The 27,546-nt window shown below is 37.1% G+C and overlaps 1 protein-coding gene and 1 long non-coding RNA gene across 2 annotated transcripts; both read left to right on the plus strand.

The window, feature by feature from the left end:
• The first annotated feature begins 8,105 nt into the window (after nucleotides 1–8,105).
• Nucleotides 8,106–9,988, plus strand: LOC103940410 (flavonol 3-O-glucosyltransferase F3GT2-like). Its single transcript, XM_009350528.1, has 2 exons — nucleotides 8,106–8,595; nucleotides 9,048–9,988. The coding sequence occupies exons 1-2, from the start codon at nucleotides 8,106–8,108 to the stop codon at nucleotides 9,986–9,988; spliced, it is 1,431 nt and encodes a 476-aa protein (XP_009348803.1).
• A 3,280-nt stretch (nucleotides 9,989–13,268) lies between these two features.
• On the plus strand, nucleotides 13,269–13,945 carry LOC103940407. The gene is made up of 3 exons (XR_666310.3): nucleotides 13,269–13,551; nucleotides 13,646–13,789; nucleotides 13,890–13,945. It is a non-coding gene; the product is annotated as an uncharacterized LOC103940407 (long non-coding RNA).
• The last annotated feature ends 13,601 nt before the right edge of the window (nucleotides 13,946–27,546 follow it).

A 27,546-nucleotide genomic window follows, 5' to 3' on the forward strand; every position in this document is an offset into this window, starting at 1 on the left:
CTCCAATTATCCAAACAAATGGCAGTTGCAATGATTTGACAATGGAAACTGACATCTCCATGTACAACCCACGTTCTGAAAAGGAGATTGGGGTGTTCAATTTCAACCCTTTTTCAGATTTGCTTTTCCATCCGCACTCGGCATTCACCCATCGGTACCCTAAGCCCATGCCTCTGCCACAAAGTCCGTTTTTCCTTTTGGTTCATTGTAGCCTCCAACAGAGGTTATCTTGGTTTATTTTTTTAGTGTTATTTTCTTATAACGATTTAGCTTTTTTGAGTGTTTTGTTGTATCCTATTTGGTGCGTTTCCTGGGTTTATTTTCAGTCTTCTTGTGTTTATGCTTTCTTTATGTAGACCACTCTTCAAAGATAATTAGATTTGATGCCTAATTCTAATTCTACTAATCGCACGCACGCTCAAAGATCACTGAACCGCCATTTCTAATTTCTTTCGGGTTTGCTCTCTCTTTCATGCTTTCGTTTCCTGAGCAAGTATATAAAAACTGCTAATGTTCAGATATTTTATCTTTCATTGCTTTTTATATTTTGTATTTTATTACACAGGATCACAGACCGATTCAAATTCTATGAGAATATATGCTACACCAATATTTTCTCTCTCTCTCTCTCTCTCTCTCTCTCTCTCTCTCTCTATTAGTACTTTTCCTTCTACAATTTTAGTTTCTCAATTCAGTTGTCAGATTTGTTGGTGTGTGACCCTTCAGCTGAGACATGGAGGCAAAGGAACAATTCAAACCTCTAGTTTAATATTTGTTTCAAGTTTAAATTATAGCCATTGGATCATAGTCCATGTGGCTGCTCACACTTGTATCTAGCTTAAGTGATAGATTATAACAAGTGGCATCATCTCATATGGTGATAGCAATTAAGGGCTGAGATTTAGTTTTGCTTGATGAGTGAAGGATCTCCCTTCCTCTTCCATGTATAACAGTAGCAACCTCACTTGTTTGTTGTGAGGAATATCGAAATCAATTCCATCATCATTCTTTAAAATTCTCTGCCATTTTCTGGTTTTTTTCTCCAACCTTCATCAAGCTTTCATAGAAGCATATCAAATATTCCCATACTCTAACATGGCCTCACAGCCAATTGTCACTGTCTAAACTGGGCGTGAAATCTGTGAGTGTGATTGAGCTACGTTGTGAACTCAAATAAAATCTGGAAACTATGCGGTCTCTTGAATCCAATGTCTAACATGGCTGGATCAAGTATTGCTGAGCTTAAAGCTCTAGTTTTTAATGGAGAAAACTATGAGTTTTGGAGGATTCGTATGACGACTATACTGAAATCGTATGGTCTATAGGAGCTGGTGGAAAATGGGTTTGAACCTCTAGATCCAAAAGATATGAAGGATGTGCTCGATGAAACGAAGAAGGAAGCAACGAAGTTGGTGGCATTCATTGAGACCTTGATGAAAGATGCTTGTGCACTTGGAATGATCCAACAAGCTATCTCGGATCAAATCTTACCCAAAATTATGAATGAAGAAACATCCAAAGAAGCTTGGGATATCCTGAAGAGTGAATTCAGAGGAGACAAACAAGTGTAAAATTGCAAGGTTTACGTAGAGATTTTTAGTATACTCTTATAAAGGAAAATGAATCTCTATTTGTGTATCTCACTAGATTATTTGATATTACTAATCAAATGAGAAGCTATGGAAAGGAATTATCTAGGGAGAGAGTTGTACAGAAATTGTTAATTAGTCTTCCTAAAATATATGGTGCAATTTATTATGTGATTGAGCATTCTAAGGATTTCGAAACTCTTGAGGTTCAAGAAGTTGTTGCTTTACTCAAGGTACTTGAGTAGGGACTTGATTTGCATTCTAAAATCTCTACTGAGAGAGCATTTGCTAGCCTAAATGTTGCAACGAAGGGTCCTCAAAGTGGTGGATTCTCTACAAATCAGAAGTTTCAAAAGAATTGGAAACCAAGGGGGAGAAGTTGGGATCACAAGCCTAACTTTGCTCCTAGACAAAGAAGTGCTCAAAGAAATTGGGATCACATGCCTAATTTTGCTCCTTGGCAAAATAATACTCAGGGAGATTGCAAATGGTGTGATAGGTTTCATTATAGGAAGTGCTAGTATGAAGGTAAATCAAAGTACACAAGTTGTGGTAAACCAGGTCATGCTGTGAAGGATTGTCATCAGAACAAAACAGTACAAAAAGCTAATTATGCAAGGCAAATTGGTGAAACAGGATCATTGTTCTATGCCTGCAATGTAGTGACATATGTGAAAATGAGTAATTCCTGGTATATTGATAGTGGCTATAGCAACCACATGACAGGTGATGAGAGATTGCTTATGAATGTACAAAGAAATTAGTCTTCAAAGGTCAAAATAGGCACATGAGAATTTGTCAAAGTTGAAGGAAAATGAACCTTGCTCATTGAAACCAAGTTAGGAAGAAAACATATCTAAGAAATAATGCTAGTACCTGGACTTGAAGAAAATCTTCTCAATGTAGGTCAAATGGTGGAACAAGGTTATTACTTGGTGTTTGGAGGAGATGTTGTGAATGTGTTTAATGGATGGTCACTAGACAATCTAGTGGTTAGAGTGCAAATGACCAGTAATAGATGTTTTCCATTAACAATGATGCCTGCAAATTAGCTTATACTAAGAGCAAGTGTCACATATTGCTCTCAGGTATGGCATAAGAGATTAGGACATTTGCATGAGAAAAGTCTCTTATTACTTGAAGAACAGGAGATGATGCATGGATTGCCCCACTTGGAAATGTCAACCAGTGTATGTGAATGATGCATGATGGAAAAGTAACACATGGATTCATTCCCTTTTGAGTCAGCTTGGAGAGCCAAGTATCCATTGGAATTGATCCACACAGATATCTGTGGTCTAATGCAGGTTGATTCTCACTCTTTAAACAAATACTTTATGTTATTCACAAATGACTGCACTAGAATGACATGGGTGTACTTTCTGAGATATAAGTCTAGTGCACTTGAGTGTTTTAAAAAGTTCAAGGTAATGATAGAATTACAATGTGGTATAAGGTGAAATGTCTCAGAAGTGATAGAGGAAGAGAATTCTTTTCTGCATAATTTGATAAGTATTGCAGTGATACAGGAATCTAGAGACAGTTGACTATGGCCTACATTCCCCAGCAAAATGGAGTGTCAGAGAGGAAGAATAGAAATGTGGTGGAAATGGCAAAGTCAATGATGCATGAGAAGAATCTTCCATATGTGTTTTGGGCAGAAGCAGTGAACACTGTTGTTTACTTGCTTAATAGATATCCTTCCAAAGCTTTGGGGAAAATAACTCCGTTTAAGGCATATAGTGGCAGAAAACCATGGATAGCTCACTTGAAGATCTTTGGTTCACTTAGCTATGTGCACATCCCTTCTGATCCCAAACACAAGTTGGAAGAAAGTAGTCATAAATGCATCTTTGCAGGCTATGATGAAAGATCATTTTATCAAAAGATGTTACATTTGATGAGAATGCTTCTTGGGATTGGAACTGCACTACAAACAATGAAGTAAGATTTCCAGTACTCATTGAGCATCAGAATGTTACCATGATCTGTGACATTGGTGAGAGTTTTCATTCTGATCAATTCATTACTTTTTAAAGTGAAAGTATAACTGAAAGACCTCAAATATATGATGATACACCTAAGAAGTGGAGAATTGTAAGTGAAATCATGGCTCATTGCAATATGTGCATTGTTGAACCTGAAAGTTTTGATGATGCAGCCAAGGATGAATCATGGAAGATTACAATGAAAGCTGAATTAGAAATGATAGAGAAGAACAATACATGGCAGCTAGTTGAGAGACCATTTGATAAGCCAATCATTATTGTAAAATGGGTCTATAAAACCAAACTCAATCTGGATAGTATAGTGCAAAAGAACAAGGCTAGATTAGTGGCTAAAGGCTACTCACAAAAGCCTAGAATTGACTACAATAAGACTTTTGCCCCTGTGGCAAGATTGGATACCATAAAAACCTTGATTGCACTTGCTGCACGGAAGAAATGGAGTTTGTACCAGCTGGATGTGAAGTCTGCTTTTCTCAATGAAGTTCTGAATGAGGAAGTACATGTTTAGCAACCATATAGTTTTGTGATAGAGAATGAAGAGACTAAGGTGTATAAACTAAACAAGGCACTATATGGATTGAAGCAGGCACCAAAGGCTTGGTATGATGAGATTGATGTTTACTGCAACAATGCAGGTTTTAAGAAGAGCTCAAGTGAGGCAACATTGTATGTTAAAACAAGCTAGACAACATTGTATGTTAAAACAAGTGAGGACTCAGGTATCATTATTGTCTCCCTATATGTAGATGTAATTGTGTACACTGGTAGCAGTTCACAAATGCTTGAGGAGTTTAAAAATGACATGATGAAACACTATGAGATGACAGATTTGGGTTTGTTAAATCATTTCCTTGGAATGGGGGTACTACAAAATAAAAAAAAAAAAAAAAGAAAAGAAAAGCATTTTCATACATCAAAAGAAGTATGCACAAAAGCTAATTCAGAAATTTGGGTTAAAAAACTGCAAAACTGTTGCTATTCCACTTGTAGTGAATGAGAAACTGAGTAAGGTTGATGGTAGTGAAGCTGTAAATGAAAGAGAATACAGACAATTTGTGGGGAGCTTACTATACTTGACAACAACCATACCTGATGTAATGTTTACACCAAGCATGCTGGCAAGGTTCTTGCATAATCCCACTAAGAAACACATGGGAACAACAAAAAGGGTGCTGAGATACATTCAAGGAACAATTGATTTTGGAATTGTCTTTGAAAAAGGAAAAGCAACTACTGTAATTGGTTACTATGACAGTGACTGGGCTGGAAGTGAGGGTGATATGAGAAGCACTTCAGGTTATGCATTTACACTAGGATCTAGTGTGTTTTTATGGGCATCAATCAAGCCAAGCATTGTGGCATTGTCCACAACAGAAGCAGAATATATAAGTGCTGCAGAAGCCACTTCTAAAGCAAAATGGCTGAGATTTGTACTTGAAGATTTTGGAGAAGAACAAGTGGAAGGAACATAGATCATGTGTGATAACACATCAACCATTGCTATGGCTAAGAATCCTATCTTTCATCAAAAGACAAGAGATATCAGCAGAAAGTTTCTTTTTCATTCGAGAAGCAATTTAAGCCAAGGAGATTGAACTAGTGTACTGCAAGACAGAGGAGCAAAATTGCAGACATTCTTACTAAAGCTTTGCCTAAAGATCGATTTGCCTATCTAAGATAGCTTCTGGGAGTCAAGTCAGCTAAAGGATTAGAAGGGAGTGTTGGTGTGTAACCATTCAACCAAGACTTGGAGGCAAAGGAACAATTCAAACCTTTAGTTTAATATTTGTTTCAAGTTTAAATTAGAGCCTTTGGATCATAGTCCATGTGGCTGCTCTCACTTATATCTAGATTAAGTGATAGATTATAACAAGTTACATCATCTCATAGGGTGATAGCAATTAAGGGCTAAGATTTAGTTTTGCTTGATGAGTGAAGGATCTCCTTTCCTCTTCCATGAATAATGGTAACAACTTCACATGTTTGTTGTTAGGAATATCGAAATCAATTCCATCATCAGTCTCTGAAATTCTCTCTGCCATTTTCTGGTTTTGTTTTTAGACCTTCATCAAGCTTTCATAGAAGCATATCAAATATTCCCATACTCTTAACAAGTTTTAGTCTTACTAACATTAGTTTGTAATTTGCAGTTTATACATACTATTGTTTTATTCCAGATTTTGATTTCTTTCTTCTCTGATTAACGAGCATTCTGTATCAAGTATGGATGTCATGCATTAAGGAATTCGGGTCTCCCTAATTGGTTATTTGTGTCTGCACAACAAGTAATTTGTTCACCTTCAAGCAACACATGATGTGCTCTTATTCAGTTACCTTTCAACCGTTAGATGAAGCACACCCACACATAGATATTAATCTTAAACAAAGTGCATTGTAGAGAGTAGACATATAAACCGCCATCCACGCGTTTAAGAATAGAAGAACGGGTTAATCAATTATTATCTACCCACAAATCATGCAAAAAGGGAGAGAAAATCGATGAAATTTTCTGAAGGTCGAATTTTTGAATTGGTGAATACTTCAATCACCATCCTTATATTCTTCTTTCTTTGCAGAATTACGAAGAATGATGGGGCCTCTAGAGTGTAACTGCAAGCTCCGCAAAAGTTTGAATCACTTTGTTGGTGATTCCATTAGGTGCGTGCACTCTTATTCCAACAAACATTGCGAAAGGACATGAAAACGGAAAAAATAAAGGGAAATGGACAATTTGAAAAGCATTCAAATTGAGTAATTTTGCGCCTCCGTAGGTAAAGCAACAAAAATTGACAAGGTAGACTATTTGACTGGAAGTTGCTCAAAAATTCTTCTTCCCACCCATGTTAATGGTATATGATATGCGTAATGTACTTTGTTTTGTGTTTGCATCATTATCCTTACTCTCAAATTAATTGCCACTCATTTGATGGTCATATGAGAAAGGTTTCATTTGATGCCAACATTGTAGTTCCTCCAGCCTAACATGTTTCCAAATGTTATTCATCCAATAGTTCTGGAAGCAATTTTTACATCCCGTTAATCCATTGTTTGTTTTGTTTGGTGATTGCTTTGGCCATGGTATCAATTAATGAACTAATCTTCTAACAAATTGTGTAATACAAGCATACTTTTGAAAAACAAATATAGTTGAGACAATAAAAAAAAAAAAAAAAAAAAAAAGGAAAAACAAATAGAGGACATCATTTAGTCGTCATATAGGAAAAGACTGCCCATTCATATACTCTAAGGTTCTTCTGCCTTTTATCATTTCCATTTGGTAGATACAGTATCATGCTTTAGAATTTCAAAAAACAGAGTAAAGATTCTGTACATTTGAGAGCTCTTTTTTATTTATTGTGTTAATATTATTGTAGACAAAAGCATTATAGTATGTTACTGTAAATTCTTCTTCGAAGAGGTTCTTCTTTCTATTGTTTAGATTTTTGGTAACAAAAGCTAATTTAAACAGCTCCAAATGTCAACGAAATGCAAAGTCAAGGGTTTTGCATTTGATATTATCTTTGATTGAGCTTCTGGTCTCTCTAATTGGATATGACTATCTTTTTACTTTTTGTCAATGTATGTATTTTAAATACTACAAACAATTTACACTTCAACTCATATTTTCATTTCAAACACTTCCTTTGCAGCTATGGAAACAAGCATTAATGTTGTGGTAGATTTGAATTGACACAGCAGCTTCATGTGGAATGGGAAAGTGTGACATATATGTCAAAGAAAATAGTAGATATTACGCTACAAAGCCACATGCCCTATGAACTCATCTTTAGCAACTTTTAATAAGATAAAATATTCAAATAGATTTGATAGAAGTGATTCGAATATGTGGTACTGTAAGAAAAAGATGATGGATATGTATTCTTAGTCTTTAGCTTAATGTCATATAGATTAATTGTTTAGTTTGTTCTCTAACACTATTATTTTGTTTTTACTCTATTTCTTCTTTTATTTATTACTAATCTCCAAGAATGCTTTTGTGCGTGTAATGAGACTTTCTTTTATCACGCATTTTACTCGCGATTTAATTATGTTTTATTTTCTTTTATTTGTAACTGTATGTTGTATTTTATTTTTAGGACGCGGTATGAGAAAGAAAATAGTTAATAAAACACATCTTATGGGGCCGCTAAAAAAAACATTTTGCATGCACATGAGCATGTGCGGTGAGGCTAGTAAGAATTTAATAAGGGGGACAAAACCTCAAAAAGTTTATTTTCCCAAATTTCCCGTTCTAGAATCTCTCCGTAAAAGTAACCAACTAATAACCATTTTCCAAGCTGCCCAAAAGATAAAATTAACCCATTTCCAAACCTGCAAAAACGAAAGAAAACCTCATGTTTCTGATTTCCGTTGTCCGCAGCTAATTAACTTCCTCTTGTTTCCCACAAACAAAATATAATACCATCACAACTGCATTACATGCACAAGCTTGCAGAACACAAAAAAGTAGGATCTGAGATATATTGTACGCATCACAATGCCATTAATGAGCAACAAATCTTGTAGTCAGCATGTTGCCGTCTTAGTCTTTCCGTTTGCATCCCATCCCAGCCCACTTCTCCTTTTTGTACGTATGATTTCGGCGGTAGCCCCTGATGTGAAGTTTTCATTCTTCAGCCTAGCTAAATCTAATAGCTCCCTCTTCACAAAATGTAACATTAAGGGCTTTGACAACATAAAGCCTTACGACGTATGGGATGGCTTACCAGAAAGTTATGTGCTTTCTGGGAACCCTCTGGAGCCAATTGACTTTTTTCTTAAGGCAGCACCACGCAGCTTTAAGAAAGGTATCGCAGAGGCTGAGGCTGAGATTGGGCACAAAGTAGGCTGTTTGATATCGGATGCGTTCCTTTGGTTTGCTTGTGACATGGCAGAGGAAATGCAGATCCCTTGGGTACCCTTGTGGACTTCTGGACAACGCCCTCTGTTTATTCATGTTGCTAACGATGTGATTAAAGAAAAATTGGGAGCTAGTGGTAAGAAATTTTATTTCACAGCAGAACATTTTAAAGCAGTTTGCAGTTACATATATTTGATTATTACACATGAACATATTTAATACACAGAAATATATTCACAGTCTATATACTGAAGAAAATTGAGGTCCAACCATAAAATCAATTGACAATGTGGAGAGTACGCTAACTCCTTAAAAGCACTTGCAATGTCCCTCCTTTCTCACATGTATGATTCACTCTCAAGTTCCACCATAAAACCAATTGACAAAGGGAAGTGCCCAAACTACTTATGAGCACATGCAAGGTGCCTCCTTTCTCATGTGGGATTCACTCTCAACATATTAAACTGAAAAAATGGTTAGATACGTGAAGCATATTAAGTTGAGACTTGAGATGCAATCATCAAAGTTTCAAAACAATATTTACAATATATCTGAACCTTATTTACTTGTGTTTCTTTTTCTTGGCAGGGGACAAAGATCAAACCCTTGAATTCCTTCCTGGATTTTCAGCATTCCTTGCATCCGACTTACCTGGTGGAATATCAACAGAAAATTTAGGATCCCCAATTGCAGTTATGATGCATAAAATGGGACTCAAGCTACCAAAGGCAACTGCAGTTGCCATAAATTCTTTTCAAGACTTAGATCTCGAAGTTGCGTTTGAACTCAAGAAAAAGTTTCATAAATTTCTCCATGTTGGACCCTTAACCCTAACACCACCACTACCACCAAAAATTTCGGAGGACAACGGATGCTTAGAGTGGTTAGGTAACCATAAGCCTGCATCCGTAGCGTACATTAGCTTCGGAAGTGTAGCAGCACTGCCGCCGCATGAGCTAGCAGCATTAGCTGAAGCCCTAGAGGAAGGCGGATTTCCATTCATTTGGTCATTTAGGGGAAACGAAAAAGATTTCCCTGAGGGATTCCTTGAACGAACAAAACGAAATGGAAACGGGAAAGTAGTACCATGGGCTTCCCAAACTCAAATACTAAACAATGCCTGCCTCGGAGTTTTTGTGACGCATTGTGGTTGGAACTCAATTTTGGAGAGCATAACCGGTGGCGTGCCAATGATTTGCAGGCCTTTTAAGGCTGATCAGCCATTAAACATGAGGACTCTAGAGGCTGTGTGGAAGATTGGGGTGGGGGTCGAGGGAGGAGTTGTGACAAAAAGTGGAGCAATGAAGGCATTGCAGTTATGTTTATCAAGTAAAGAAGGAAAGGAAATGAGAGAGAGGATTAGCGTGTTCAAAGAGTTTGCTGAAGAGGCTGTTAAATCGTATGGTCGTACAACTGAAGATTTAAACGCTTTGGTAAACGAAATAATATGTAGACCAAGCAAGCCTGAGTGGTTGGAGTGGGCTGAGGGTTTGAGGAGTTGGGGTGGGTTTTGGCAGCCGGCGGTTTAATCACCTTTTCTTCCGGTGTAGTGTTCTGGTATCAGCTATTGTTCTTAGTCCCATGGCCTACGCTAATTAATGCACTAATAGCTTCCCTTTTTTTTTCTTTTTCGTGAATAGGGAACCTTTCATTGATGATTAATGATTTGTCCTCGTACCTATTTTTGTAAATCAAACCAAAACAACATATATGATTAAACAGAGCTGTGTAAGCGAACAAAAAACATATGTGATTAACAGAGCTGTGTAAGCGAAGAAAAACCATGTGATTATCATTTCACATCATGAGAAAAACGGATACCAAGTTGTGAGATGAAAAGGCCCCACTGAAACCATTCCGTAAAAATCTATAGAGAGGAAATCAGGCGAAAGAGATTGGCATTTACATCCACGCAGTATAGATAGGAAATCACAAAATTACTTATTTTAAACTTTATGTAAACTTATGTAAACTTTATGTAAACTTGATTAGTTCAAACTTTTTAATTTTTTCAGTTTGAACTTCTTTAAGACGGGAAAGGAATTAGTGTAAGAAATTTAAAATAAATAATTCTGTGAATAAATAATTAACAAAGAATTACGTGGTGCTAACATGCATGGTAGTTAAAGTTGGTATAGCTAAGGGTTTTGACACCTTATTAAAGTGGTCTTCTCTCTTGCAGATGCTTAATAATTTTGGCTTCTCCCGTTGTTTTATAACTGGGTGTCTACTATTTTAAGATCTGCTAAATTGTCTATCTTAATTAATGTCTATCTTAATTAATGCCCCCCCCCCCCCCCCTTCCCCTATGTCTTTTTCTCTTGTTAACGAGGGCTGAGACAAGGCCCCTCTCTCCATTACTTTTTTTGCCTAGTTGAGGAGGATTTATCAAGTGTTTGAGTCGACTTCAACTAGTTGGGCTCACTAGGCTGATTTATGTTCCAAGAGGTTGTGTTTCTCCCTGTATGTAATGTATGTGAATGACCTGTTCATTTTATGCCGAAGTGATAGGGTCCCTTTGCGTAATATGCAAGATTTCTTAGATAGCTATAGTAGAGCCTCTAGTCAATTATCAATAAGGATAAAAGTATTTTTTTTTTTTTTATTTGGGCTCACTTCAAGGTATCGTAAAGTTGTGGCTGAGCGCTTCTTGGAGTTCAAATATGATAAGGCTCCATTTGTGTACTTAGGAGCTCTTATCTTCTGTGGCAAGCCTAGGAGGTGTTACCTTCAAGCCATGGTGGATAAAGCTAAAGCTAACACTATTAGAAAATATCATTTGCCGGACGAACGAAATTTCATCGGATAGATAAACTAATTTAACTGAAAAAATTTAGAAGTTCGTCGAGCAAAAACGCTCAACATTTTGTTTCTTTGGAGGCTTTTACCCAACAAAGAGTTTGACGGGGCAAATATTCACTTGTCGAGTAAAGTTTTCGTGCCAAGGGAAACATTTGGCGCGTAATATGGCAACATTTGCATGATGAATATTTCAAGTTTCATCGCACAAAGGTATATTTTCTGATTTAGGGTTTATCGTTCACCGACCAAAAATAAACTGTCCGTCCAACAAAGGTGGGGGACATTTTTGTATCTTTAATTTCTTTGATGATTTTCACTGCCTGCAAAATTAATTTTGACTATCCAACTGTCAGACTTGTTTATATATGCTCCGAGATCGCATATGCTAAAAGTCACCAAAAACATACTTTCTGAGGTTATGTAACAGCACAAAATCCTTTCGATAGTTAGAAATGAAAAATTAAGATTTAACAGGTATTTTAGCTCGATTATTGATGTTTTTTTTGTAACTACACTCCTCAACCATAAAAGAATACAATGAACGAACCTAGTTATTAGTTCAAAATATTTATACTAGTGGTTACCACAAAATATTAAAGTGTTTCTTGAATCTATAGTTTTGACGAAATACGCAATCTATGAAACTAATTTAATCTATCCAACTATCAAACTTATTTGTATATACTCCGAGATCGCATATGCCAAAAATCACAAGGTAACGGACAAAATCCTTCGACGGTTAAAAACGAAAAATCATGATTTAACGGTTATTTTAGCTCTGATTTTGATGGTTTTTAAGGAGACAAATTGAGTGTAAAACAACAGATTAAAGCGACCTGATCATTTAATCGTTTCAAATTAAATAAAAAATTAAGGAAAAAATTAATGTTTGATGTTTGGCCGACGAAATAGGTACAGTTCGTCAGCTAAAAGCACATAAGTTCGCCGGGCAACAATAATAATTTCATCAAGCGAGCCTGAAAATTTTCCCCATTTTTTTCCCAAAATACCAGATTAAAGGGTTTGCCCAAAGCAATTTTCCACAATTTCGTCATGCAAATGTTATTTCCCACCAATTTTTTTTGTCAAAAATTAAATTGGTTGACATGTTCATAATTTATCAAAGTTGTTTCAAATTATGTCGACTCTAACATATCCAAAATATTAACAATGATGAATGATCTATGACAACCAGCAAAGATTTAATCTCTTATGAAAGTAAGAGATCGAAAAAACCAAAAAACTAAGAAACGTGAAGAAGAAGATTGAAACTGCAAAGAGATACAACTTTGTATTAGAAAAGCATATGAAAGTTATTACAGTCGGTTGCTTTATAAAGGTCCTTATACTTAATGACTAAGTAGCCCCTCATAGCTATCTTAGCCAAATCCTAGCTAATCTTATCCAAATCTTCCAACAAATCCCACCAAATTCTAACTAAATCTTTCTAACAATATTTGCTGACATGGCATTCATCACTGTCCCTATTGTCATATGTCTTTATATTCCATCATCCCCCCTCAATCTAGGCAAGGAACCAAGCCTGAGATTGCAACAGTGCTTGAAAAATATTGGACCATGCAGACCTTTAGTTAAAACATTAGTGGTTTGATCTTCAGTGGGAACATATCGGTAAATCCAAGTATGAAATACAGGATTAGAGCATAAAGCTAATGTAGATAAATTGTCACAGAGTAAAATAGGAGGATCAGGTAAAATTTGATGCAAGTCCTTCAACAACATACAAATCCAAGCAATGTCTGCAGCACAGTGAGCAAGAGACTTATATTCAACTTCAGTAGAACTGTAAGAAACTGATGACTACTTCTTAGACTACCATGATATCGAATTTTATCCTAAATAAACCACAAAACTAGTGACAGATCTTCTGGTATTGGGATTTGCAGCCTAATCAGAATCGGAATAAGCCACCAGAGAGTTATCTGTTAATGAAGAATAAGTGTGTCACAACCCATCTCGGAATTTTAATTCCGAGGACGTGAAGTTATGAAAATGCCCTTAAACGGGACTAAGGGGCGTAAAATATGTTATAACTTGATGATTTGGGGAGTGGGTAGGACCCCACATCCCTCAAATCTCTCCCCCATTTCTGCATCTTGTCTCTCTCTCTCTCCTCCCTCACAAATCTCTCATTCTCTGTCAGTTCTCTCTCTCTCCTTCGAACTCACACAGACCACCCACAAAACCACCCTAAAACTATACCAACGAAGGATCTAAGACCACCATCGTACTCCTGAGGACCACACGAACACGATGGTACCAATTTCAGGTGAGTTTCACTTCGGAAAACATGGATTTCAATTTCACTGTGCGTGTGCACTGTTCATGCACACGTAAAACTTGATGTTTTTGGGATTTTGAAGCTTGTAGGAAGCTTGGTGAGGTCCTAAGGAAGCTCGGAGTGCTTCGTTTGAAGGAATTGGACGTCGGGATCACGAACTGTAAGTTTGGCCGGAGCTTTCGGGGCTTTTTCCGGCGAATCCACGCCGATTTAGGGGTCAAGGCAGGTATGGATGTGTTCGTCTCGTCAATACCTTCATTTTGATATAAAGAACGTCGAAAATGGTTAAGAAATGAAGAAGTTATGACACTTAGAAATTTACCCAGAAATTCCGGCAAAACACCCACCTCCGGCGAAACCAGTCCGGCGACGCGAGGAAGAAGACGCGCGCGTGGGCAGCGCGTAGACAGGGCGCGTGAGGGCGCGTGAGAGCTCCAAATTGAGTTCTAAAAATTGTCACGTGTTCGTGACGTCGTGTAGATCACCGTGGTATATTCAGATACCCAAATTGAGCAACGTATGAGAAAGTTATTGACGAATGTTTGGTGTATGTGCGTTAAATAACGTTAATTTGGTTACTTTTTGTATAGGTGAAAATTATACAGAAGAAGAATGTAACCAATCTAGGGGAGGCTCAGGGACCTATGAGACGTCGATGTGATCTGTGAGTGGGCAGTTTTGTTTTCCATATATATATACTTGACGTATTTCCCAGAAAACGTATTTTAAAAGAAATACGAATTAAATATCCTGTCATATATGCATCGTATTTTAATATGTGCATTACCATAATTATGCATACTGTTGCATGGTGCTGAGGAGGCCCAGGTAAGCTACATTTGATATACGTATGAAATACATTTTATATACGTATGAAATACATTTGATATACGTATGAAATACGTTTGGAATACGATTGAAATACTATGGAAATACAAATGAATTATGATTGTGATATGATTGAAATATAATTGAGATATAATTGAGATACGATTGAGATATTATGCTGATAACGATCATGAGATATGATTGAGATATGAAGAATGATATGATAGAGATGTGATAGAGAGCTCATAACCTGCACCCCCAGTATGAGTGCTCCCGCCCTGAGCAGGGCACAGCCTTCACGTGATGTTCACCTCCCCGCACCTTATGCTCAGCTTGGATCCAAGCTAGGTGCACAGCCTGTCGTACAGACCACATTAGGTGGTTCCGACTCGTAGGTGACCCGCGATTATTCGCCCAGCTTCACGTGATCGTAGCACTAAAGCATACACAGCCTGTCGTACAGACCACTTTAGGTGGTTCCGACTCGTGGGCAGGTTCAGTTGTTTAGTTATTGAGATTGAGATTTGAGCTCTAGATTCAGCCGTACAGGTCACTTTAGGTGACTCCGGCTGCCAGATTATATGTTATTGGTACGGTTTATACCTGAGCACTTGCATATCATTATGAGGCTTTGATTGACATACCTGTGAGTGTGATTGGCATACCCTTGAGCTTGATTGATATATCTATACATACGTATATATGTTTATTTTCTGGGAAAGTATACAAGTTTTACGGAGAGGGGTTACAAAGTTTTTGAGAAGTGTTTGGATTTGGAAAAGATTTGTTTTACTGACCCACTCAATTTTGGTTTTGCGCCCCTCCAGGTTCAAGAATTACAAAGGTGTGGTGACTACGAGGAAATTCAGCGGTGTTCTGACAGAATGGACCAAATGAGGACTCACCTTCGGGTGGTTCATCTTAGAAGTTGTATATTTTAAAGCTTCCGAACTGTGTAAATGGTTACGTCACTCTCACGTGACGGCCAGCATGCCCTCATTCGGGACGGGGTGTGTCAAAGTGAGACCACAATGTAGAGTCCCTTGAACATATCGCAAAATTTGTTTAACCATTTCATAATGCACAGTCGTGGGACTATTCATATATTGACAAACCACACCAACAGCATAAGACAAATCAGGTCTAGTAAATGTTAAATACTGTAAAGCACCCACCAAGCTTCGATACATTGTTGGATCAGACAATGGAGTACCTTCAGACACTAGAAACTGAGAATGTGGCTTACACGGTGTAGAAACAGGTTTGCAAGTATCTAAACCAGCTTTATGAAGCAAATCAATGGCATACTTGGACTGATTTAGGAAAATATCAGCGTTATCCTTGTACTGTACTTGTAACCCCAAGAAATAAGATAACGTGCCCATGTCCTTCAAATCAAAAACATCACCAAGTTCTGCAATAACTGCTTGAACCTTGATAGAATTTGAGCCAGTCAAAAGAATGTCGTCGACATATAATAGAAGAGTTATAACATCAGTCCCATTATATTTCACAAACAGACTGGTATCGGATTGAGATACTTGAAATCCCATGGCAGGTAAATAACCTGTAAATTTGGCATTCCAGGCTCGAGGAGCCTGTTTCAAACTGTATAAAGATTTAACCAACTTACACACATAATCTGGATGTGTAGAGTCAATGAAACCTTGAGGTTGCTTCATGTAGACCTCTTCCTCCAAGTCACTGTGCAAGAAAGCGTTCTTAATATCTAGCTGTCGTAATTCCCAACTATACTGAGCTGTAAGAGAAATGATAAGCCGAACTGTGGTATGGCGTACCACAGGACTAAAAGTTTCAAAATAGTCCAATCCATGTTCCTGAATATACCCTTGAGCTACGAGGTGAGCCTTATGTCGTCCAATAGAGCCATAGGGGTTCTTCTTCAACTTATACACCCATTTACTACCTATTATAGACTTGTGAGTTGGTGCAGGCACTAAAATCCAAGTGCCTTGGCTTTAGAAAGCATCAAACTCTTCTTCCATAGCCTGTTGCCAATGAGAATTGGTTGCAGCACTCCTAAAAGATGTTGGTTCAGCTAAATCATGGATTTGAGCCATAAATGAAGAACCACTCGAACACAAATCTTGATCATCAATCTTCAAAGTAGACAGTTCTGGTAATGAGGCTAAGTAACCAGAATAATTTCGTCTAGAAATAGTACCAGTTTACGGCCGTGTTTGCATTCTCGGAATAGAATTAGTAGGAAAAGAAGAAGAATTAGCAAATCCAAAAGGAAGAATTACCTCTAACTGTACAGGATGAAGGACAGGTAACACTGTAGTTTGAGTTGGAGGTGAGAGAGTTGTTTCAGAATTCCGTGAAGAGATATTGTCTTGAGAACCTTGTGATAGAGAAACTGATCCCAGGGAAGAAGCATTAGGAGAACTAATCAAATTGTCATCACTTGCAACTTGAACATACTGAGATGAAGGAAGAACAAAATCTACAAAGCTATGTATAGGAGAATATATCTGAGACTCTGGAACAGATGAAGTTGAAACAGTATTAGTACTGGACTTACATGGAAAGTGGTCCTCATCATGAATAACATGCTGAGAAATTATAAACTTCTTAGACTGCAAATGATAACAAATAAACCCCTTATATCCACTGGCATAGCCAAGAAAAACACATAATGTAGCCCGAGGTTGAAGTTTATTATGAGTATAAGGTCTAACATATGGATAAACTGCAGTCCCATATAATTTCAAGCCTTGTATAGATGGAGCAACACCAAATAACAACTAATAAGGAGACTGCATGTTTAGAGTTTTACAAGGCATTCGATTGATTAAAAACACAGAATAAGCACAAGTATGAAACCACCAATCTGGAGTCAAATGTGCAGCAGCCATAAGTGTGACAGTAGTCTTAATGATATGTCTGTGTTTCCTCTCAACAACTCCATTCTGCTAAGGGGTATATGGATAAGAGATCATGTGATGAATACCTTTAAGTTTCAAGAACTCACTAAATTGTTTACTCATAAATTCTCCTCCTCCATTAGATTGAAAATATTTAATACCAACATTGAACTGAGTGAATACAAAATGATAAAACTTTTGAAATACATCAAATGTTTCTGATTTATTAACTAAAGGGAATATCCACACATATCTGGAAAAATCATCCACGAAACTCACATAGTATCGAAAACCTTTTACAAACTTGACAGGTGAAGGACCCCAAAGGTCTGAATGAATTTTCTAAAATGGAAACAGACATTTTTCTTTTCTATCTAAAAATGGCAATCTAGACATCTTTCCAGAGATACAATGAGAACACATATGTGATACACTATCGGAAGTACTAACTATAGGAGATTGCTTGAGCATTGCAGCCATCACTTCATTACTTGGATGACCAAGCCTCTGATGCCAAACTTCATTCTTCACTTTCTGACCAAGTAGAGCTACTGACTTATTTGACTTCATCGCAGAATTGGAAATCAACTTGGTTGGAATTCGAAACAACTCCCTATCACTGCTCTTTCCACGGTAAACTACAGTTTTGGTTACCTTGTCCTGCACAAAAAAAATCTTTCTCATCACATATGAACCAATAAAAATTTTCCTTACACAATTGTTTAACAGATAATAAACTAACTACAATAGTGGGAACATGCAAGACATTTCTTAGAATTAAAGATTGAGATAAGGTTTGCAAATGTGCAGAACTAATGTGCTTAATAGGCAAACCTTCACCATTTCCAATGGTAATTTGATCACTGCCTTGATATGGAGTAATTTTTTGAAAAGAATGCACATCTACTGTCATATGGTGTGAAACACCAGTGTTGATAATCCATGAATCATTAGGCAGAAAATTGGAAGGAACTTGAACTTGAACTGAAGCTTGAGCTTGCATAACAGTCAATGATGGAGATGGTACACTCCCCTGATAGGCAAAATTATTCCGATGATGACAATCTAGGGCACTATGACCATGTTTCCCACAAATCTGACATTCAACAACTTGACCAACATAATTTGAAGTTGTAGACGTCTTCCAGCAGTTAGGAGCAGTATGGCCCCTCTTGAAACATATATGACATTCAGGAATAATAGTCAACCGAGATTCAGTATTACCAGACCAACTAGACTTATGATCAGAAGATGGAGAGGGCCTAAAACTCTGATTACCAACCTGAAGAGGCCTAAAATCAAAAAACTTTGATTCCCATTAGATTTTGAACCAAAGAAAGGTTTGGAACCATTATTCTGATTAGAAAAAGGTCTTGGTGCATTATTGTTACTCACAAAGTTGTAGGCATATGGAAATTCAGAAGGATACACTGGAACAGGTGATGGAACAGGTGGTGGTGCCATATATGAAGTACCAGGATATGAAAGGTACATCACAGGAACATTAGGATAATATGGCAACTGAGTTGATTGAAATGAAGACCCTTGAGAAGGATTAGTATATGACATTCCAGAAGACACAAAACTATTAGGCACCATTGTGATAGTACCTCCAGTAATAGAAGGAGCATCATTAGAGTGACTAGAAGAACCCTGAGATAAACCCGAAGAGGAAGCTATCATATTATTCCCTTACATAAACAAACCAAAAAAATTGTTTGTCAAACTACTCATTGCAGAATCTACCTCCCTTTTAGCACAAAGCAATTGTTCTCGAAATTCTCTCAAAGAAAGAGAAGTGTCCCTGGTGAGAATAACAATACAAATCGTAGAATATTCTCTAGGTAAACCAAATAAAGCAGCCAGTATAAAATCATTATCAGAAACAAATTCACCAGCAATGTGTAATTGTTCTCTAATGTGCTTGAGCTTAGACAAAAATTGATCAATGGAATCACCCCCTTTCTGTAACATCTGAAACTCTGTCTTTAATGTATTAACCTAGGCTTTAGAAATAGAAGCACAACGATCTTGCAAACGAGACCAAGCCTCATGTGCAGTTTTACAACCCAAAACATGTTTAATTGCTTCATCAGACAAAGTAGCAAGAAGTAAACTAAACAAGGCCATATCAACAGTTTCTCATTCCAAGAAAGCCTCATTAATTTCATTAGTTACCCCATGATCAGGATCAATGATGAATTTTGGAGGACAAACAGCCGAGCCATCAAAATGATCAAACAGTTTATACCCTTTCAAGACTGATTTGAATTGAAACGCCCACTTAGAAAAATTTCTATCATTGAGCTTGATTGTTAACATTCCCAAACACTAGAAAACGTCATCTTAACAATCCAGAAGATATTCAACAAGAACTTTGAAAAATTGCAGAAACTAAACATACCAAACCCAGAAAAATTTAGTCAACAAACAGAGATGGCTTTGTGCCGCAATCAACAATTATAGATGGATTCATGCCATAATCAACAATTATAGATTCACAAACTCAAACCAAGAAAGAAAGGAAACCCAGAAATCCCATATAACTTTGTCAACGAAAGTTAAAAAATTTCACCTGAATGCGCTACATAGATGGTCAACACCATTGTTGAAGCTCAGAAAACTAGTCACATGCCTCAAGAACATAACTCGAATTTGCAAGAACTGCTGCAAATTTTCAGCGCCGCGGATGAACCCTCCAGAAAAAAAAAATTCACTAATCCACGGTAGAATCACTGGCTCTTGATACCATATTAACAATGATGAATAATCTATGACAACCAGCAAAGATTTAATCTCTTGTGAAAGTAAGAGATAAAAAAAACCAGAAAACTAAGAAATGTGAAGAAGAAGATTGAAACTGCAGAAAGATACAACTTTGTATTAGAAAAGCATATGAAAGTTATTACAGTCGGTTGCTTTATAAAGGTCCTTATACTTAATGACTAAGTAGCCCCTCATAGCTATCTTAGCCAAATCCTAACTAATCTTATCCAAATCTTCCAACAAATCCCACCAGATTCTAACTAAATCTTTCTAACAATATTTTCTGACATGGCATTCATCATTGTCCTTATTGCCACGTGTCTTTATATTCCATCACAAAATTGGTGCCAATCTAAGCTCTATAGTGTTCCCAGTGCATTCCCCACCTACAGATGTCCAAATTTGTAGTTTATGACCTTCAGTCAGATGCATACTATGTGCTCAAAACACTAAAGCATTTTTAAGGAAGCTGTAGCAGCTGCCCGATAAATGCATAAGTTGTACTTCTAGCCTCTATGAATAGAAGATGAGTTGAGAGAAATGAGGGAGAGTAATAACATACAGTGAATGTTGACCAGATGGTAAAAGAAGGAGGAAGTCATCCATTTGTGTAGACAAGAAGTGATGGAAGTTAAAGAAAATGAGGAAAAAATTCCCCCTACAATCAAGTTGTAGCTGCCAAATAATTGCAAGACTTGCACTTCCAGCTCTCCTATAACAGAGACGAGCTACAGGAAATGAGGAGAGTCATTCTATAATTTCAATTTGTTCCTTGTTTTATCTCTCTTTCCATGTCTTTTAAACATTTTAGTTTATGTATTTCGTTACTATGAGTGGCTAAACTTCATAACTTAAATTTCTTTTCTTTATCTCTTCAATGCCCTTAATGATCTTAATGCCTATGCTTCTTACGTCAAAGGGTTAAAGGAAATTTTTGTTCATTTCATCTTTAATGTCATGCATTCTTGATAGTTTTGAAGCCAAACTTCATTGAATCATGCTTGGTTTTGTAATTCTTAATTATGAATTACTTTGATCATGTGTCATTCAAATATTATTATTCACATAGGATGCTTAGCATGCTTTAATCTTATGTAGTTCAATGATTATTAGTTTGCATGCGATGCTTCAAATTCATACCTTTAAGCGGAAGAAGAATTTAATTTTGATTAATGCCACTTTGTGAGTTGGGAATTGTCAAATAAATAATTAGGAATTTATAGATTAATGGGAGTGGAATCTGATACCTTGGTTAATTATCTCATTTATTCTCTTTGCGAATTTCATATTTATATGATTAGTTTGTTCAACAAAACAACTTTTATCCAACTAGCTAGATTATTATTAAGTAAATCAGGTTTGATAAGCTTTTTATCAGTTTCATACAATCTTTGTGGATTCAACATCATACTTATAGTCCTCTATATGTAAATAGATTTGTGCGCTTGCGAGTATAAATTTAAAGCATAACAATTTTTTGCACAACATTAAGAATTTGTGAAATTTTAGGATTATTGGATTTAAGGATTTGTGAAATTTTGGGATTTGTGAAACTTTTAGAAATTTGTGAAATTTGTAAGGAAATAGGGAAATTTTAAAAATTGTCGAAATGTGAAAATTGCAGAAAATTTGTTAGAAATTTGTGAAATTTGTAGAAAAATACAAAAAATTGTAAAAATATGTGAAAATTGTAGGAAAATACCAAAATTTGTAAAGATAATAGAAATATGTGAAAATTGTACGAAATATCTAAAATTTGTGAAATTTGTTGGAAATATGTGAAATATAGTAGCAATTTTTTTTTCCACAGATGCCGCATGGTTAATCACCAACAGTCACCACTTTGCCTCCTCTTCGGGTCAGAGTGACCCAACAATAAAGGTACCCAATGGTACCTAGGCAGCCACTGTCGAGTTGGCAACCAGCCTAATACATCTGATGGCTCGGAGCGAGTGCCTAAGTGCCCCAATGTGCCAGGCATGTTCATAGTTGGAGACAGCACGAGCATGTGCCAGCCCCAGCTCACTTTGTTGACGTTATAAAGGTCGATGCCGATTTGACGACCGTGCACTCGAAGGGAGACAGAGAACTCCCAACCCTAAAGAAGACCAAATTGCAGGGGATCTATGCAGGCTTAGCCTCAAACCGGATCACCTGCTTATCACAAAATCAAATTGTCGTTGTACGATGATGACTTTCATGGTTGGAGTAAGGCGGATCAGAATACGCATACTTAGAAGTCTAGTTATGGGATCAACAACTTCCATCATGGAACTACATAGACGGATCAGTGATGTTGCCACCATGAGGTTCCAGAGCAATGGCAAAGTCTATCGAATTTGCTGAGATTGACCATCCTTGTTTCGCAAGATACGGAAACATGAACTGGTATAGAATCAGCCAGGTTTCCTATATTCTTAGAATTCCTACAATTTACGGATTGGTGTGTACCACAAGTAATCATAATCTTAAGATGATTAGATATCTTATTCTAGATTCCCTTCTAATAGTCTCCTAACTTAATTGACATTACTCTCCCCACAAAGAATCTCAAGATTTCCATAAATACTTCAACATGGGTATTTATCAAGGCACCTTCTTTGTACTCTTCATCTTCTCCAATATATACATATTCTCTATGCCTAACATAGGCTCATCAGGCATACACACTGTCGTCGATGCGTAGAATTGTCCATGGGAACTCATTTCCTTAACGCACTTTCATAGGCTATTCATCAAGGGTGTGTTCTGTTGTATCACACATTATACACACTTGTTTCTTAGAACTACACTAGTGTTTAATTCTCCTACCCAGAGATATGTAAGTAGTCCAACCTGGATTCAACCACACCCTCCAATCAAATCCATTTTCCTTTTGTCTGAGATCATTGCCAATTCTGATGAGTGTGGCCTCTAATGAAGATACTCTCAAAAAATTTTTCCAATAATTGGTACTTTCATTTAGAGTGAACTAATATTCCCTCAGCTAGCTACCTTTTCCATAAGCGACGATAAAAAACCAAAAGATCCTGAAGACGAAGCTTTGGTGATGCTTCAAAAAAACAATTCTCTTGCGATTTGTAACAATCACCAATTTTGGTGACTCACACAACGGATGCTTTTTGAATGGACTAGTTGCTACTACTATCCATGATCAAGGACTAGGTTTTCCTAGCAAACACAAAAAGGGAAGGTTTCTAATACTTTTGTTTATTTTCTTCTAATAACTTACTGCTTTGAAAAGTTTAAATCACTTTAGCATGAAACAACTAAAAATACAATCTGACTAATTGTTATCGTTCTGCTAAAGGGATATGTGCTAATCACACATCCCCTTTTCTTTTCAGCTTCTGCAACATTAGACTAACTCAGTCCCCAAGATAGAGGCCAGATAGTTACGCCTTTCATGCAGGTCAAAACTTATCTAACAAGGAATTACACTACCTTAAGACCGTTATAGTTACAGTCACCATTCACTGGGCTTCGGTCATTGGCTATTAGAGCCAATAACTCCGACGACAACACGACTACTTTGACGAGCATAATGGAGTTTTAGGACAGGTTGAATTTCAATAGGGGCATGTCACACAAAAAGAAAGAATAAGTTCAACTCCCTATTACTCAAAATGAAATGAATTGGGGCCATCCCATTCAGAGCACATAATGTCACCCAAAAACAGGTTTGGCTCTGTGTGAACCAACACCTCAATGAAAGTTTGACTTATAGACCTTTTATATGATGTTTGCAATCATCTTATCATGCAATTCAATACGAGTCTATTAACACTCCATCAACATTTCCACATATGTCAACTTTCTGGAGAATATTAAGGAATGCAATTTCAAGCTATGTGGACAACATTATTTCCGTTTTACCACTCTTAGCATAGGCTGGAATTCTCTACAGAATTCCTCAAGATTCTTCCTCCAAACTCCTATCAAACAATGCAACATGCTACTACAACCTATGATTTCAGCAATTATGACTTAGCTAATAGTAAACGTAAAGGTTCCAACCAATGCAATTGTTGACAAATCAATAAGATCTCAATCGGAACAATTCCTGAATTATTTGTATACTTAGCTTTTTATGCATTTGCCTAGTTAGGAAGTCAACTCCAATTTCTATGGAGTTGATTGTGCATATCAAATGTATATATTTCTCCTTCATGTATCAATGAAATACACAATTATTCCATTCAATCATTCTTTTCTTAGCACCAAAGCCTAGGTTTTGAGAAAAAAAACACACAAAAAAATAAAGTCGAGGTCGTGCTCTATATGGATAACCATAATTACCAACCGCACAGCTAGTTATGTAGCACCATCCGACCAACGAACGACGTCATCGTTGCTGACCCTAGAACCCGAACTACCAGTGGCAGACCCAGTTGTGCAGTGCACCGTCCAACCAGCGAGCGACATTGTCGTTGCTGATCCGAGTTCACCGAGCCACTCCTTGCATCCACCACAACGAACCAAGATTCAACTTGTTGCCTGAACTTTGTCCCAGATTCCGACCTGCGAATCTGTTTTGTTTGCCCAGATTCGATTGGCCGTTATGTTTATTTTTTGTGCCCAAACTCCGTGACCCACTTGTTGCTGTTTAAAGAACAACAGAAAAAAGCTTGTTGTTGTGAAAAAGAAAAAGGCAAAAAAGTTGTTGTGTTGTTGCGTAAAAAAAAAAAGGAAAAAAGCTTGCTATTTGAAGAAAAGAAAATGAGGAAGAAGGATGGGTGAAGAAGTAAACAAAGATAAAAAAAATAAAAAATAAAAATAAAAAAAGACAAAAATAAAAAATAAAAATGAGGAAGAAGGAAGAAAATAGAAAAAAGAAAAAAGAAAAAAAGGAAATTTGTTGGTTTTTTTTGTCTATATTTGTTTTATAGGACCTGTGTTTGGAAGTTTCAACCTTATCAATCACCCATACACGTTGCAGCAAATTCATCCAGCGCAATAGCAGTCCAAACTCGTGCACTGATTGCAAAAACTAAGGTAGCTTCTGAACATACATATAACGATGGTAAGGCTTTAAAGGTTTCTGCATCTGTTATGAATAATACATGGGTAATTGATTCTGGTGCTATTAAATATATGACTTGTGATTCTGGACAGGTACAAACCCTAAAACCATCCACCAAAACTGTCATGAGTGTTGCCAATGGTATGTTGTCCCCATTATTAGGGAACGCACTGTCTCCTTTTCTAATACCCTTAATCTTGATTCCGTATTTGTTGTTCATTCCCTTGACTATAATTTATTATCAGTTGCACAAATCACCATCACCTTACATTGCTTTGTGATATTTTGGCCTTTCTGTGTTTTTAAGGATATTCGGACTCGTATGACGATTGGTTATGGTATTACGAAGGGCAAGCTCTACTACTTGGAGCTGACATCGAACAGTACCGGAATGTTGACTCAAGCTCTTGTAGTGGAAAGATCTCACGGGGAGAAGAATAAAGCTTTGGAGGTTTGGTTGTGGCATCGTTGACTTGGACTTAAATGTGGTATTTGTGAACTGGCTAAAAGTCATCGTACTTCGTTTCCACCCAGTATGACTAAAAGTTTCATTCCTTTTATGATAATCCATTCTGATGTTTGGGGACCATCTAAAATTGCTACATTTGGTGGGATCATTGGTTCGTTACTTTTATTAATGATTGGACACATATGACTTGGGTTTGTTTGATGAAGTCCAAAAATGAAGTTACTTCTTTGTTTTAGCGATTTCACAAAATGGTGCAAGTACAATATAAGTCACAAATACAGGTTCTCATGAGTGATAATGGCTGCAAGTATGTGAACAATGAGCTTCATGCCTTTCTTGATCATCATGGTATTGTTCATCTACATGTCAAAACACTGCTCAACAAAATGGGGTTGCAGAACGTAAGAACGGTCAGCTTATGGAAGTTGTTCGTGCTTCCTTGCTTGAGGCTCGTCTTCCACGCATTATCCTATCGAGGAGAAGCTCTCGTTTCAGCTGCATATCTCATTAATTTTCAGACATCGTTTCAGCCTTTCGCCTCCTATGTCAATGTTCCTGCAGTTCCCAATCTCCCACCTCACGTGTTCGGTTGTGTGGCATTCGTTCATCTTCATAAGCAGCAGAGGAGTAAGCTTGAACCTCGAGCCTTGCGGTGTGTGTTTATGGGGTATGCCTTACATCAAAAGGGATACCGATGTTATCACCCTCCAATGAAAAAGTTGTTCGTCACTATGGATGTTGCATTTCATGAGAATGATATGTACTAGGACATTCTCGAGTCTTCACTTCAGGGGGAGAATCAGATAGAAGTTCAAACTCTTGATTGTATTATTCCGGATACAGTTATTGTGAATGGTTTGGATTCAAATGGTGATGTTTTGGAAACAAATGGTGACCATTCACAACAAAATAATGTTGTGAACGACTTGGAATTAAGTGGTAATGTCTTGGAGACATGTGGTGATTATTCACATGAAAATAATGCGAATAACTTAGAATTAAGTGGTAATTCATTGGAGAAAAGTGGTGATCATTCACATGAAAATAATGATGAAAACCTTGAAAGAGACGAGCCTACGTCACTAAACAAATCACTGCCAACTTCCGTACCACTAGCTTCCTCATTGCCCTCGCAGTTGGCCTCACTGTCTTTGAGCCCCAATAACCATAATCAATCGCCTTTGATTCCAGATGCACCACCACCACCACCATGTCATCTCCCTAACCGTGTCAACCAAGGTATTCCTAAACCCACTTACGAAGCTGATCATAAGTGCAAAACTAGGTAATTGGTGAGTAAGCCCAACCCTGAGCCTAATGTGTTATACCTGTTAAGTAATTATGTGTCTACTAGTCACCTGTCAGACTCAAACAAGTCATGTGTATATCAATTATCTATTATATCTATTCCTAACAATGTGCAGGAGGCTTTAGCCAATCCACGTTGGCAAGCAGCAATGAATGAAAAGTTGAAGTCTTTGAAGAAGAATGCTACCTGGGAGATCACAAACTTGACAACTGGTAAAAAAATCTGTGGGATGCAAATGGGTTTATACTGTGAAATACAAAGCTAATAGGATGATGGATTGCTTCAAGGAAAGACTAGTAGCAAAAAGGTACACTCAAAAATATGGAATCGACTATACAGATACATTTGCACTTGTGGCCAAGATTAACACAGTTCGAGTTTTGTTGTCCTTGGCTGGAAATCTCAATTGGCCCTTACTGCAATTCGATGTAAAGAATGTTTTCTTGCATAGAGATTTGATAGAAGAGATTCATATGGATCTTCTACCAGGATTTAATACTCCAGATAAATACAAAAGAAAGGTGTGTATGTTGAAGAAATCCTTGTATGGTTTGAAGCAATTCCCCCGAGCATGGTTTGGAAGATTCACAAAATCAATGAGAGCATTTGGTTATAGACAATAACTATGATCATACTTTGCTCTTGTAAAGATGAAATAGGAAGCTTACTGCACTTATTGTGTATGTAGATGATACAATGG

Source organism: the organism of the source record quoted next, unplaced genomic scaffold (genome assembly GCF_019419815.1).
Source record: "Pyrus x bretschneideri cultivar Hongxiangsu unplaced genomic scaffold, Pyrus_bretschneideri_v1 Contig54, whole genome shotgun sequence".
Lineage (NCBI taxonomy): Eukaryota > Viridiplantae > Streptophyta > Magnoliopsida > Rosales > Rosaceae > Pyrus > Pyrus x bretschneideri.

Coding starts and splice junctions, on each gene's coding strand:
- LOC103940410 (XM_009350528.1), top strand. CDS start 8,106: ATGAGCAACAAATCTTGTAGTCAGCATGTTGCCGTCTTAGTCTTTCCG. Junction 8,596..9,047: donor AGAAAAATTGGGAGCTAGTG/GTAAGAAATTTT, acceptor TTTTCTTGGCAG/GGGACAAAGATCAAACCCTT.